Genomic DNA, 15,893 nt, shown 5'->3' on the forward strand with positions numbered 1-15,893 from the left:
TTGTGCTATTTACTTTTTCAATGATACACTATATGCATTATTCTGATAAATATATTAATTTAAATAAAAGAGGACTAGAGCAGTCACCAACATGGAAATGGGGGAGTTAAAACTGACAGAATTTAATGAGTCATTAGTTGTAAGAAATAAGGGAACAGAAATATAATATAATTTATAAGTTCTGTCTTGAATAATTTTTATATTGTAGTGCTACAACCCAAGGAAAGGAATAGAGGAAAGATAAAATACGCGTTCAGTTTTGAACCTATTTCAATTTGCAATGGCCATGGGACTTCTAAGAACATGCTAAAAGATAACTGGATATTTGAATCTGAAGCTCAGAGGAGGGGTTAGGGTTGAAGGATGAAAAATGTAGTCAGTATGTAGTTGGTAGTAAAAATCAAGATAATAAACCAGAATATCCTGAAAGTTTGCAGAAAGAAAAAAAAAAAGAGAGAAAAACCTGGGCAATCTCCTACAATGGGTTCAAGAAAAGAAAGGCAGCAGCCAAAAAGGGATGTAGTCAAAATATCATAAATTGTGCAAATATAAATAGGTGATGTTTTAGTTTGTAAGCTACTGGAATGTGATAGACAAGAAATGGAAATGGCTTTTAAAAAGGGAATTAAGTAAGTTACAAGTTTATAGATCTATGGACATGAAAGTGTCCAAATTAAGGCACCAACAAGAGGGTGACTTCACTCAAGAAAGGCTGACAGGTCTGAATATCTAGGTCAGCTGGGAAGTCACACGGCTTTCATTTGCTGGTCCCTTGCTTTCAGCATCGTTCCTGTGGGGGTTCCTCACTTTGTTTCCCTGGGGCTGGCTGTCATCTCTTCGCTTCCCCTGAGCTCTCTCCAGGTTCTGGCTTGCTTACCATCTCATGGTGACGTCTGCTGGGCTCCAAGCATCTCCAAACATCTGTGTCTCTATTCTCTGAAGCAACTGTTCTCCAAGTGTCTGCATCTGTTCTGTTGGTTCTGAGGCTTTTGTCATTTCTGACTCTCTTCAAAATGCTTCCTCTTTAAAGGATTCCAGTAAACTACTCAAGACTAACCCGGACTGGGTGGAATCACATCTCTATCTAATCAAAAGGTCACACCCACAACTGGGCACCTCACATCTTCATACAGATAATCTAATCAAAACTCTGACGTACAATATTCAATCAGGATTGAGAGAAATGGCTGCTCCCACAAGACTGAATCAGGATTAAAACATGGCTTTTCTGGGGTACATAATAGCTTCAAACCGACACAGGTGAATAAAAACTTACTTTGTAAATCTTGAGAACATAAAAAACAGGGAAAATACTTGAAATCTTAAGGAGACAATTTTAACAAAAATAAAAGGAAATATCAAATTGATTTGGCAGAGAATAAAAAAATAAAATCAGTTACACAGAGATCCAGACAAATTTGAAATATAGAAAGGATTTTGATTAATTAGTTAATTGAGGGAAATACAGCTATGATTCTAAATAATGTGAGAAAATACCACGTTCTTCCAAAAAATCTCAAGTACACAATACTTTCAGGGTGACCTTATATAGACAAGCAATATTTTTTAAATCCACAAAAGCAAAAATATTATTTTTCACACTGATTGACAATCAGGTACAAATGGTCTCCCTAATGTTCATGTTTTTGTGCTCAGTCTAAGCGTTACCTGCATTGATACTGTGATCTCTTGAAGGGCAGCATCTGCTTCATCTTGCTTAGTTTTAAGTAATATACTTTGTTCTCCAGCTTTTCTGTTTAGTTCATCCACAAGAGCTTTAGCTTCATTTAGTTTAGATACACCAGCCTACATCAACAAAATATTGATTGGCAAAATTAAAAAAGGAATTCATACAAAGAATAAAACCCTCAAGAATGAATCAAACAAATTTACCTGTGAGTATATAAAATATTATCAAGTGGACTTTGGTTGGTTTCCTGTTGCTAATTACAATGATTTATTCAACTATATACACAGTAAGATACAGTAAAAGGCTCCACAGAGTTTTTAAAGGAAAAAAAGATTTTAACGCCTTCAGCAAAGCTGAACAAATCAACATCTATTTCACAGCCAAAATAGTGGGGTCTTTACTCATTGTCTTAGATGACAGAGAAAACAGACAGCAAAGGAAAACTCAATAAATCTTTTTGATTACTCAGTCTCATTGATTAGGGACAAAGAACTCAAGGGCCACTCTTTTTATAATGGATATGACTTGATTTGACTGTTCAACATCCACCTTTCTTATAAGACACTGCTTCCATTAGGCTGTTACTCAAAATGTCCTACCTGCTCTTTGAGCAGGCATTTGATCCTGGCCAGGCCATTATGGTACCTCATCCCACTGCCTCCATCAATAGTCCAAGGAGTGAACGTGAAAAGTATTTCCTTTCTTCTATGACTCGGGTTTTTGTCACTGAACAAATCAGCCACATAGAGAACAAGTATGATACTAGGTTCCCTACAGAAGTATTTTATCTAATATTCTCCCACACAACTACCCTTGACTCAATAAAGCTGCAACTCAGAGGATTCAAAAAATTTATCCAAAGCACCGCAAAAAACTAAGTCAGGAAATTAACCCACTCAATAGCAGGTATACTGGCTTATTATAAACAAAAGTTGACTATTAGAAAGAAGAATACACATAATTATGTCAGTAAAAGGCATCCTAGTTTATTCCCCTAACAAAAAGAAGCTAGAACTTTGGAGCAGAAATGCTGAGAACTTCCAAGGCTGACATTCTAATGCCACATTTATGTTTAAGCTCAATAATTAGAGAAATAAAGAAAAAAAAGTTCAGAATGTACTAGAGTGGCATTACATGAGTAAGAACATTACTTTGTAAAATATGATTTAATTTTAGAGGTTATTATAAAGCATAATCTTAGCTATTATCTTTTAATTAAGAATAATAGTTATTTCTGAATTTCTAAAAATGCTTTCATATGAAAGAGACTCTAAAAGGCAGCACAGGTATCAAAAGCATATAAATACCACCTAGTATCGAAAATGAATAAATATCATTGCACTCCAAAAAAAAAAAAAAATCATTACTATAATCTACTGGTCAATATAGATAGGCAAAATAAGGTGTTTACCAAGGTACTAAATACAGTACAATATTTGCTTATATTAAATATATGTCACAGGCAACATGGCATTGTGATTTACATAATCCTTCTTTCCTATACATAGATAAAATAATTCAAGATTATCAGTATTGTACCTGCAAATGACTTTGTCGTTTTAATAACTCCTTTTTCTTGCTGCTACTAATGGCAGAATACACATGTAAAAAAGTCATATATCGGCTTGGTGTAGCACCATATGCTTTACAAGACTCATGGATTAATAAAAATAATTTTAGAAAATCAGGATCAACTAGAAAGAAATACAAAATAAAAATAATAATGTATGTATAACCCATTAAGAATTAGACATCATAATCTTAACTATATTTATGTCATACCAGAAATTTCCACTCTATATAAGCATAAATATGATATAGTTTTGCTTAAATAAACACACACATTTCTAGACATCTATTCACAGCTCCATTTTCCTTATGAAATATGAATTATTTAGTTTCAGTGGTCTCTAAATTTCCACTGTTAAAAACTGCTCCCGAACATTTTTATTGCTATTAGCAAAACAGATAAAATCTACAGATTGTCATAACATATAAATTAATTGGAACTACATAGCACACATAATCCAAAAGTGAGTTGAATAAAATCTGATTGAATGGAAAGGAGATATCAAACCAATATCCACACCCAATTGGTAGAAGGAGAAACAGGACTTCAAGCCAAAGAAATTAAGAATAAATTTACATTAGATTCAATATATTCATGGCCAAACACATTATCTTCCTTCCATCCCCTCAATCTTTCTCCATCTGTATTCTCTACCAGTAAATGGAATCAACCTTTAAGGAATCTCCCAAGCTAGGACCCAGAGAAACATTCCTGACTACTTTTTCCTCATATACCACAGCCATTACATATTCGAGCCCCCATTAGATCATCTCCTAATATCCCCAAGTCATTATGTTATTACTTCTTCCTTGGTTCAGGCCTTCATCCTGCCTCTCTTAAATTACAGAAATAGATTTGTAAAGTGGCCAACTGCCTGAAGTTTCTCCTTATATTAAGTTAAAGAAAGGATAGATCAAAAAATTTCTGTTTCTAAAACAAAACTCTGATTATACACCTCTTTAAAATTTCTTAAAAACTCCAGATCACCTGTAAGCTAGGATTCAAATTCCTTAGTATGACACAGAACGCTCTTCATTACCTAACTCTGCATACCTTTTCCCTTTTATCTCATATTCTATTATTTATATATCCTATGTTTCAGCCTTAGGCTATCTATACTTTCATGAAAATGTTTTACTTCTTTCCCTAAGGCTCCTCCATATTGCTCCCTCTGTTCAGAATGTCCTTCCCCAGATGAACATTATCTGGGTAGTGTCCATTTCCTATAAGATCTGCCACTTAGAGGCTTCACACCCAATGTACTTCATCTAAACCTTTATCATCACCTATCTTGCTATATCACAATTGTATGTTTATATACAACATAATTTGTTCTATCACTAGACTATAAGCTATTTTGTTATCTTCAGTATTTAATCCAGTACTTAACATAAAATGAGTTCAATAAATATTTGATTATATATGTTTAGAGGAGTGAATGAATAAGCTATGGCATAAAAACAAAAACAAAGGCCATTTCCAAATTAATTTGGAGTTGGAGAAAATAATAGAAACATTATAGTTAAGAAAAAATTATGTCCATACTCAAAGAATATCAAATGATTTTCTTCTTGCAACAATTGGGTTCTATAACATATCTAAGTGATAATCTAATATGAAAAGCTTTAGGCTACTAGTTTTAGGGGCTCAAAATAATAGAAGCAAATCCTTCATGCCATTCGGAAAATCTTTTTTAATTTCTTTAATTCAAACAATAGATTTTCTGCAGAGCTCTATATGCACTAGCATAAACATTAGTTCAAAAATAAGGGGAAAAAAAAATAAAGGGAGGTCATTTCAATAATCCAAACACTGGGAGCCCTGAATAAGAATGAGGGCCTGTAATCTTGTATAGCTTAATGTAATGCCTGGATTAATTTCAGAGTATATTAAACAGATAATCAAAAAGTATTGACAAAATCCCTTGAGGATTGGGAGGAAAAATATGGAACTATTAAACTTTACCACCAGGGAAACCCCTGATACTGTATCAAACATTAGGGACACCCAAATCAATAAGCCAAGTTCTTGATCTTGAGGTTTGCTCTGGTGAAACTTATGTATGTAGTGGAGAAGCTTAGCCTACCTATACGTATGCCTAAGAGTTACTTCTGGAGAACTTCTCTGTTTGCTCAGATGTGGTGTCTCTCTCTCTCTCTAAGTCACTCTGCAAATGAAATCACTGGCTTCCCCCCTACGTGGGACATGACATCAGGGGTGAAAATCTCCCTGGTAACGTGTGGTATGACTCCCAGGGATGAGCCTGGCCCTGGCACCATGGAATCAACAATGCCATCCTGGCCAAAAGGGGGAAAAGAAGTGTAACAAATTAGGAATCACTAGCTAAAAGAGTTCAAATAGAGTTGAAAGGCTACTTTGGAGGTCATTGTTAAATGCAAGTTCAGTTAGACATTGCTACCTATCACAGCTTGCCAAACCCCAAATGAAACCATTTCTGCCAATCCTAAAGAACACCAAGGGCAATATATAAGATTCTACATAGGTTCCATGCACTAGGGTAACTTTCCAGAAACCTACAACCTCCAGATGGATGGGTCCCTAGACCAGTTAAGTCCTGAAATGCAGAGGGGCCAGCCTCTCCAGAACATCAACTAGTTCTATCCACCTCCCCATATTATTGACAGCACCTTCCAAAATGAAAAAGTTAGAATAGGCATAGCCCAAATACCCCTAAAGAGTGGGAGAAATATCAAAGATGATGGTGGAGTTATGCAGAGAAGGTACGGTTTAACAAATCAGTATGATTGTGGAATCATTATATTGGTATTTCTTTTAGTCTCCAGTACCTTAGACCAGCTAGAAGTAAAAACCCAAAATTATGGACTTGTAACCAGTAACAAATTTTGAAATATGTTCTGCAATTGCTGTGACATGCTTTGAAATGTATTGTTTTTTGTATATATGCCATTTTTCACAAAAAAGAAAAGTCAATTATGATGATAAATGCACAGCTATATGATGATATTCTGAACCATTTATTGTATACTTTGAATGATTACATGGTACGTGAATATATAATATACACCAATAAAAGATAAATAAATAAATAAAAATAAACAATAAAGTGATGGTTTTAGCAGGGTATATAATGGTTAGGTACATGGACTCCGGAGTGAGACTACCTGGGTCTGAATCCAAGCACTACTACCACTTACTGGCCGTGTGATTTTAGACAAGCTATTCAACTCCACACCTGAGTTTTCTCACCTGTAAAAGGGGATGATGATGATGATATTAAGAAGAACTATTTCAATTTTATATTGGTCTATGAAACATATTGCACAAACAGGCTTTATGATGATTACTTAGTGTTCTAGTTTGTAGCTGCTGGAATGCAATATACCAGAAACGGAATGGCTTTTAAAAGGGGAAATTTAATGAGTTGCTAATTTACAGTTCTAAGGCCAAGAAAATGTCCCAATTAAAACAAGTCTGTAGAAATGTCCAATCTAAAGGCATCCAGGGAAAGATACCTTGGTTCAAGAAGGCTGATGAAGTTCAGGGTTTCTCTCTCAAGTGAAAAGGCACATGGTGAACACAGTCAAGGCTTCTCTCTCAGCTAGAAGGGCACATGGTGAGCACGGTGTCATCTGCTAGCCTTCTCTCCTGGCTTCCAGTTTCATGAAGCTCTCCGGGAGGCGTTTTCCTTCTTCATCTTCAAAGGTCACTGGCTTAGGGACTCTCTGCTTCGTGGTGCTGCAGCATTATCTGCTCTCTCTGAATCTCTTCATTCTCCAAAATGTTTCCTCTTTCACAGGACTTCAGAAACTTATCAAAACCCACCAAATGAGGGGAGACATGTCGTCACCTAATTCAGCTGAACAACCACTCTTGACTAAATCACATCTCCAGGGAGATGATCTGATTACAGTTTCAAACATACAGTATTGAATGGGATTATTCTGCCTCTAAGAAATGGGATTTTTGATTAAAACATGGCTTTTCCAGGGTCCATACATCCTTTCACACCAGCACATTCCACCCTCTGGATCCTAAAAAAGACATATTTTCCCCACATTCATTCCATAACAATATCAGAGAACCTTAAACAATTTTAATAACATTACAAATACAATACAAGGTTAGAAACAGTACAAACTCCTATCAAAGTTAGTTACAGGCATGGTCTGTTCTAAGGCAAAGTTATCCTCTGGCTTTGGACCTTTGAAAACTCATAACAAGTTATTTGCTGCCAACATACAAAGGAGGAACAGTCATAGGATACATATACATGTTTCCATAGGGAGGAAGGAACATAGGGATCACTGGACCCATACCGTTTTGAAACCCCCCAGGGCAAAGTCCATTAGATTTCAAAGTCTGAGAGTCATTTATCCCTGGGGCTTCTGAAAGCAGCAGTCCCACCCTTTCCAAGGGCCTATGCAAAGGCCTGCCTCTCTCTGAACGCAACCTTGGGGGATACTGGGAAGACCATCTTTTTCTTGGCTCCATCCTCTCCAAGCATTGGGGCCGCACTCAGACTCTCCACCATCTCCGGAGCACATGCTCAACTCCTACATGTGGTGGCAACCAGGCTCTCCCCAAACCCCAAGGAATGTGCTTCACCCTCTCCAAGGCCTGAAGCAGCATGACTCTTCCATTACAACGAGGTGGAAGGCCCATCCTCTGCCTCTGGGGCAAACACACCCTCTCCATGGACTTGGGTGGGTCCACTCTCCTGGCCCGAGGCTTCTTGACTTCAGACCTCAGCCTCCATGGCTTTGCCTCTGAAGTTATTTTTCCTCCAATGTGACCCTTCTCTGTTCCTCTCAGGCTTGACTGGCAGTGGTTCTCTTTATACAGGCCCTGCAACACTCTCGACTTTCTATGCAGTATCCCTGGATCATGCCCATCAGACATAAGGAGTTTCCACAAATTCTTGGATAACTCTGTGTCCAATACTAGCTTTCTCTGAAATGGCTGACTGGTTCCACATTTAGTCAAGTCCTCATGTGGGGCACTGTTCTCTGGGGTCTCCCTTCCAGGAAGCCCAGAATTCTCTAGAACATCAACTTCTGGTTTCTTCGTACCCAAGAGTTCAGTTCTCAGCTTATCTCTTTCCTGTCACATTTCACTATAAACTGTGAGGAGAAACCAGGCTGCACTTTTGAAATTTAATTTGGAGCTCTCTTCTGCTAAATATCCAAGCTCATGGCTTTTAAAATCTGCCTTCCAGCCAAAGCCACTAGTCAATTTTGCCACATTATCTGCAATTTTAAAACAAGGCTCGCTTTCCTTCCAGTCTGCAATAACACGTGCCTCATCTCTGTCTAAAGCCTCGTCAGAGGTATCTTTAGAGTCCACATTTTTACCAACAGTCTCTTCAAAGCATTCTACGCTTTCTCTATCAAGTTCCTCACAACTCCTCCAAAACCTTCCCCTTATCCATTTAAAAAGCTGTTTCAACATGTTTGGTATTTGCAAACTGCAGCAGCACCCCACTCTCCAATACCAAAATCTGTTCTCGTTTGCTAGCTGCTGGAATGCAACATATCAGAAATGGAATGGCTTTTAATAAGGGTAATTTAATAAGTTGCTAGTTTATAGTTCTAAGGCCAAGAAAATGTCCCAATTAAAGCAAGTCTGTAGAAATGTCCAATCACAGGCATCCAGGGAAAGATACCTTGGTTCAAAAAGGCTGATGAAGTTCAGGGTTTCTCTCTAGCGAGAAGGCACATGGCGAACACAGCCAGGCCTTCTCTCTCAGCTGGAAGAGCACATGGCAAACACGGCGTCATCTGCTAGCTTTCTCTCCTGGCTTCCGTTTCATGAAGCTCCCCCGGAGGTGTTTTCTTTCTTCATTTCCTAAGGTCACTGGCTTGTGTACTCTCTGCTTCGTGGTGCTGCAGCATTCTCTGCTCTCTTTGAATCTCTCACTCTCTCCAAAATGTTTCCCCTTTAATGAACTTCAGAAACTTATCAAGACCCACCCAAATGAGGGGAGACATGTCGTCACCTAATTCAGCTGAACAACCACTCTTGATTAAATCACATCTCCAGGGAGGTGATCTGATTATAGTTTCAAACATACAGTATTGAATAGAGATTACGCTGCCTTTACAAAATGGGATTTTGATTAAAACATGGCTTTTCCAGGGGTCCATACATCCTTTCAAACCAGCACACTTAGATTTTTTTTTTGTAATACGTCTAGGATAAGCTAACTAAGATATTTGTTTTAGGCGGTTAAGTTTTCCATATGCTAATTGTAAAAATATTTGTATCTTCATATTTTCCTGAAATCAGGAAAATATTTAGTAACATAGGTCATTACAATAGCAATGCAGATATTTGTAAGAACTTTCTATTCGATATTTTGAGAACATTCACAGTTTTGAGAGCTGATCAAATGGTAACTAAGTTAGTATTTAATACTTAGAATTTAAGAACTTTACTATCTGAATTTATAGATTTTTTCCTTGTTGCCTTAATTTTAAATTGGTTTATGAAACTTACTGTGCAAACACAGGCTTTATAATGATTATATGGATACTTTATTTAAATATGCCCATGGTTAAGCTAATCCGGATATCCATTTTTGATGGTTCTAAGTGTATTGTTTGTTTTTTAAGTTAAAAAAGTGGATTAAAAAAAGGAAATTATTTCTGGGTTGATTTGGAACGTTAACTGTTTTTCACTTACTCCATCCAAGAACAGCCCAAATTTCATAAGGCAAACCATGATTTTGACCTTTGAGAATGAAAGCTCAAAACACAATGTAACACTGATTCCACTCTCAAGAAACTCTAGAATTTATTTTGAGTAAGCCACACACCTGTAGCTAAGGATACCTAACAGAATTCGGGGTTCATTTACCTCTGTTCAATGCTACTAGTAGTTCTTGCCATTTATTGTCCCCAATTTGTGGTCTAAAAGAGTTCTCTATAAATTCAGGACTCTTACATGTTAAATTTTATTCAATAGTACATTAAATTTATTTTTTAACAACAACAAAAAAAAGAACAGTTATCTCATAGGGGTGTCATATGAAATAAATGAGTTAATAAAATGATTAGAATTGTGCCTGGCACATAGTAAGTGTTTTAAATATATGTTAGCTATTAAAACAATTGTAACATCCCAGCATTGTTAAAAAGCTTAAAAGAAAGATATGAAAGGACCAAATACACTGTAATAAAAGATACGATCAAAAGCAAAAAAAAAGGGGGGGGAGGTTTAAAATTTAGTTTGCATGAGAAGAAATCTGTAACATTTAGCATTGTTCAAATTTGTAATCATCATGAACCTTTACCGAATCTATAACTTTATAAAAATGGCATTGTTTCACCAATAAAAATCAAATAAAAGCAATTTCATTAAAATACTACCTGAATTTTTTTTCTTCTCTTCTTTTCTTTTTTTTTCACTATATTTTTCTTCACCTCCTATTTCACTGAATAACATTTCAGGTATCTAAAATATTAAGAGGACTGTTTTAAACCTCAAATCAAGAAGAAAAAGCTTAAGTAATTTCAGTATCTATGGTTACAAATAAAACTTTAACATGAAAAAATATTATACATTGTACTTTTCTTCTAGCATTCTTCCTAGACTAGCAGAAAGAAATTAGTACTGTCAATCTTTAGACAATATTATTTTCCAGGCAGAATTTTGACACATGAACCATAAACTGATTGCAAATTAATAGTACATATGAAAAAGCCCAATAGCTCACTTGGAAAATAGTTAAACTATGTACAAATGAAGGAAATCACAATTTGGATTTAATTACAAAATAATCACAAATGCACTGAAGATCATATAACAAAAAAATGTCTTACATGGCATCAAGCTAATAACAGCAGAGGCACAGCAAAGACTCTTAACATTCTTGAATAAGAAATAAGTAAAAACGAAAACTATCAGATTTCATAATTGATAACTCTAAAATTTATAATCTAGACATAGCTGGGTTTTCACCACTATTGCAAATAGCAAATAAGTTTCATAAACAAATATTATCATTAGCTTCCGGAAAAAAATTAAAGTAGTAGAACTTTGAAATTTTAAATTAAGCCAAATAACTTCAAGTTCTTTCATCTGACAGGGCTGACATTACTAGCAAGAGGAAACACAAGAAATCCAGATAATCTGGAAAAAAAGTCATTTTCTGAATTTCTTAGACTAAATGAAATAAGTCAAAAGATTCTTAAACTAATAAAGAGTTTGAAAAGTGTATAGCTCTTGAGCTAATGTCAGTGATCCTCAGACTAAGATTTACATCCATAATCTACTAATTCTACCACCTTTTCACTGTCATTAACCATCTTTCTATTCTAATTTACTTTCTTATCATCTTAATTCCCCCGGTATACCACAATAATTACATTCTTATAAATATACTCAACTCGCTGACCTTCACTTGCTTTGTCATATTCATGTGGCAAAACCACAATTGCTGTTAAATCTAAGTCTTCACCTACTCCAGATCTGTACCTGTGAGACCACATGTGGCTGGAGGAATACACAAGCAACTGGCCTCAAATGGAATTCATGATCACTAACCTCAAGGGAATCATTAATGATAACTGGCTATCATATTCCATTCTCCTAACATTTCACTCTTTATTCTTAATATTTTACATGCCTTCTTATATCTCTTCAAACCTCCAAAACCTCCCTCATCCTCATCCTTTCTCTCAACTGACAACCTTATTTCCTATTTCACTGAGAAAAACAGAAAAATTTGTAGGAGAGCTTTCCAACACTGCACTTGCCCACCAATCAGGATCTGTGCTTTCTTTCTTTTTAATATGATGACTCCAATGTAAAAGCCAATAATGAATCCTTCCATTTGTGCACTAGACCCATTCGCTATTCAATTCTTAACAACACGGCTCTTGCAATTTTTACCTGTCTTTTCTGTATTTTATATATATGTGTATATTTCACACCTAAATTTTTCCCCATAGCATATGAACATGCTATAGTTTGTCCCTTCATAAATTAATTAAAATAATAAAACTCTCCTTTTAATATCTCTTCTTCCAACTACTGACACATCTCTCTTCCCCTTTATAACAAAATACCCCAAAAGAGTTGTCCACGTTCACTCTTTCCAATCCTCTCTTCACATTCTTTCTGAAATGTACACCAATAAGGCTTTTTCCACTACCAATGGAAACTGCTTTATCAAAGCCACCAATGACCTTCATATTGCTAAATTTTATAGTTAATTCACAGTCCTCATCAACTTTCATTTGTTATACTTCTTTGAAATGCTTTCTTTGCTTGGCTTCTTTAGGGTATCACACTTTTCTGGTTTTCTTCCTATCTTGTTACCAGCTACTTCTCAATCTCCTTTGCTGGTTCCTCCTCTTCATCTCCCCAACTTCTTAATGGTGAAATGTCCCAGACTTTGTCCTCTGAACAAAGGATCTGAAAGATCCTTTCTTTCTTTCTTTTTTTTTTTTTTTGTCTACCCATACTCCTTTTATGATCTCATTCATTCTCATGGCTTTAAATACCACCTATATTGTGATAATTCACAGGCTTTTATCTAGATATCTGACCTTTCCCCTGAACTTCAGACTCATATATCCAAATGCCTTCTCAACCTCTCAACTTGAAGGTCTGTATCTCATATTTAACAATGAAATTAAAAGCCCCATATTCTCCCCTAAATATGTACTTCTCACAGACTTCCCCTTTTCAGTTGATGGTCATCCCATCCCTATATTTGCCCAAGCCAAAATACTAGGAATTATTTTTCATTCCTCACTCTCTCTTACATCGTATCACAGTTCCAGCAAATCCTACTGTTTCTATTGTAAAACATACCCAGAATCCAACCACTTTCTATAACCTCCTCCACTACATATCTAATACAAGCCATCTTTTCTCTCACTTGGATTATAATAGCCATGTTACTGCTTATACCCTTGCCCTTTATTGTCTATTTTTAACTTAGAAGTCAGAGTAATAGTATTAAAACATGAGAACATTTTTGTTCAAAATCCTCCAAATTGCCCCTTATTATTGTCAGCAAAATCTAAAACCCTTCAAATGATCTACAAAGCCCCACCCTAAATGGTCTCCTTTTACTTCTCTAATCTCAATCCCAACTACACTCCTCCTCAATCACTCTGCTCTAGGTAAACGGGCCTCTTACTGATCTTTAAAGTCACCAGACATGCTCTTCTCTAAGGATCTTTGCCCAGATACCTTTTCCTCATAGATATGCCCCACAAGAATATAAACTCTATGATGGCAGGGAGTTTTGTCTGTTCTCTGCTATATCCCCAGCATACAGAACAGTGGCATATATTAAATACTCAATAATGACCTATTCTTTAATGAACACCTCTTCTTCATTTGGCCTTCTCATACTAGAATACCATTCCTCTTATACTATCTACTTCCTGAAATCTAACTAAAATATTATCTCATCTGTAAAGCCTTCTCCATTATCCCAAATTATACTCCTTCCTCTGAATCCTGGCATTTTTCCATACTTTTACTACAAAAAAAAATAAATCTCTGAGTATATCATTCAAAGAGACAATTTTGAATATTATTATATTCAAATGAAGACACATGAGAGGATTCTAGTTAAGACGGTGCTGAGTTCACACGTAATTAACCCTTATCCTCCTTCCAAACATGTAACACTGCGGCACTGGATTTTAAAAGAAAAGAAAAAAAAAAAAAGAGGATTTTAAAACTCTAAAAATTTGAAGAATTTCTAAAATTCTTGGTATGATTTCTTTTATTATATGCTGGCTAGACAATACACTAGTTAATCAAAGGCATAAAATTTTAAAGTATAATAAATATCTGTGATCCTTAATTAAAACTATAATTGGTAAACTGAAATTCTATACCCAAATGAACTATAATATGAGTCAAAGAAAATAAAGATATTTTCAAACATATTAGAGATAATCAGTGCCATAGTTAAGCTACTGGTATAATAACATCAAGGGGAAATTGTAAAAATTCAGTAACTTCGAAAAGAAAATATGCTTATTTTTTCACTTTTGTACTTAAATAATGTTGAACTTACTTTCTTCATACTGCTATCAGACCAACCCTCCATCCACAACACCTGGCATTTCTTATGCAAAGCTGGATTACTCTCACAGTTTATTATGAAATTTAAATTTGCAGAATCCATTATCAACACAATATGCAAGTTTTGTTGAATTCCTAAAATAAATAAGAAAATTAGTCATGGAAAATTATAACATTAACAAAAGATTCAGGTAGGGGAAATCTATATATAAATTTGGTTTATGATACTAAAATTTTGCAGAATAGAAGGAAAGAAGCTATTAATTTAAAAAAACAAGCTGTGACCCAGTATTATCAATATGATTTTTATTTTGATAGGGGGTGTCTGTATGTGCATAAGTTATATAAAAAGATTCAGAAGGATATTCATGAAGAAGATAAGATGTGATTAATGCCTTATATTTTTATTTATCTCAATTTTAGATTTCCACACAGTGCACATAACATTGCTTTTGCAAAAATAAAAAGTTATATAATTTTTAAAACAATATAAATAATTCAATAATTCTCTAAGAAAGAAGGTAGTAATTTTACCACATGAAAAGAAAGGAACTTGGTAAACAATCAGAAGACCATTACCACCCTTCCTTCCTTCCCCTTTCTTCTAATTCTTGCTATGATGTTTTCATTACAGCCTAGCCTACAGGCGAACTATGTGTTATTTTCCAGAAGTTTCAGAACAAAGAAAAAGATATAAATTATTAAATGGACCAAAGACATAAGACACCTTTGAATTTAATGAGCATAAAAAGCAAATTATATTGAGTTTCACATGAATCAGAATTTGAAATGAATAATGAATAATGAACTCTGTTTCACTTACTGTAGGTGAAATAATTGAAGACTGGTCCAAAAAAGCCATCCTGTGAAGCTTGATCTTTAAGAGGTAACAATAAGGGCTCTAATTCTTCAAGAGTATAGAGTCCGGGAACTTCACCTGTAGAAGAATATTACATTTCTTTCAAATTTTGGCTAATTACACTAATTAAAAACACATTTTACATGCATGATGCTTTTTTCAAGTTTTATATTAATATGAATTTAATCAATTTCTCTCTCCAAAAATATACAAACTGTATCACCTCTCCATGGAAACTATAAGTTTAAGTGAAAATTCCTTTTGCTATACATCCAAAGAACTAAATTCATGTAGAACTCATCAATCTGACCTCTATTTCTTAGGCACAACTTAGATACCAGACCATGCCCCTGCATTTCCAAGCTTGCAAATACTGAAACAGTTGCACATATAAATCTGCTTTTTAAGCATTTCTCTAAATTTTAGCTAAAATAAGATGCTTTTGATTCCTTGAACTAAACTGAGGAAAGAATGCCCGTTCTACTTACCATAATCTTTAAAGAATATGAATTTGAAATAGGAAAAAAGAAACAAAGACCTATTGAATAAGTTTTCCACAAAGTTACCAAAATTTAACTTTAGTTGTGCTATTTGAAATGCTATTTTGATAGTAAAGACCATTTTACCTTATTACTATAATTATTGCATTAATGTTTATCTGATGTTGCTTTCACACACAACTGCACATCTGGTCTGCCAGGTACATCTCAACCATAATGAACCAAGTCTCTATCTACGAG

At 35.0% G+C, this 15,893-nt stretch overlaps 1 protein-coding gene across 2 annotated transcripts in view; it reads right to left on the reverse strand.

Moving 5' to 3' along the window:
- DYNC2H1 (dynein cytoplasmic 2 heavy chain 1) overlaps positions 1-15,893 on the reverse strand; it is a 522,264-nt gene that overhangs the window by 313,268 nt on the left and 193,103 nt on the right. For both annotated transcript variants that reach the window (XM_077113112.1, XM_077113111.1), the window contains exons 51-55: positions 15,118-15,231; positions 14,287-14,429; positions 10,610-10,694; positions 3,230-3,384; positions 1,669-1,806 (exon numbers count right to left, since the gene is read on the reverse strand). In XM_077113112.1, the coding sequence (XP_076969227.1) occupies positions 1,669-1,806; positions 3,230-3,384; positions 10,610-10,694; positions 14,287-14,429; positions 15,118-15,231 (635 nt within the window). The remainder of the gene's footprint in view (positions 1-1,668; positions 1,807-3,229; positions 3,385-10,609; positions 10,695-14,286; positions 14,430-15,117; positions 15,232-15,893) is intronic.

The sequence above is a fragment of the Tamandua tetradactyla genome, chromosome 8 (assembly GCF_023851605.1).
Source record: "Tamandua tetradactyla isolate mTamTet1 chromosome 8, mTamTet1.pri, whole genome shotgun sequence".
NCBI lineage: Eukaryota > Metazoa > Chordata > Mammalia > Pilosa > Myrmecophagidae > Tamandua > Tamandua tetradactyla.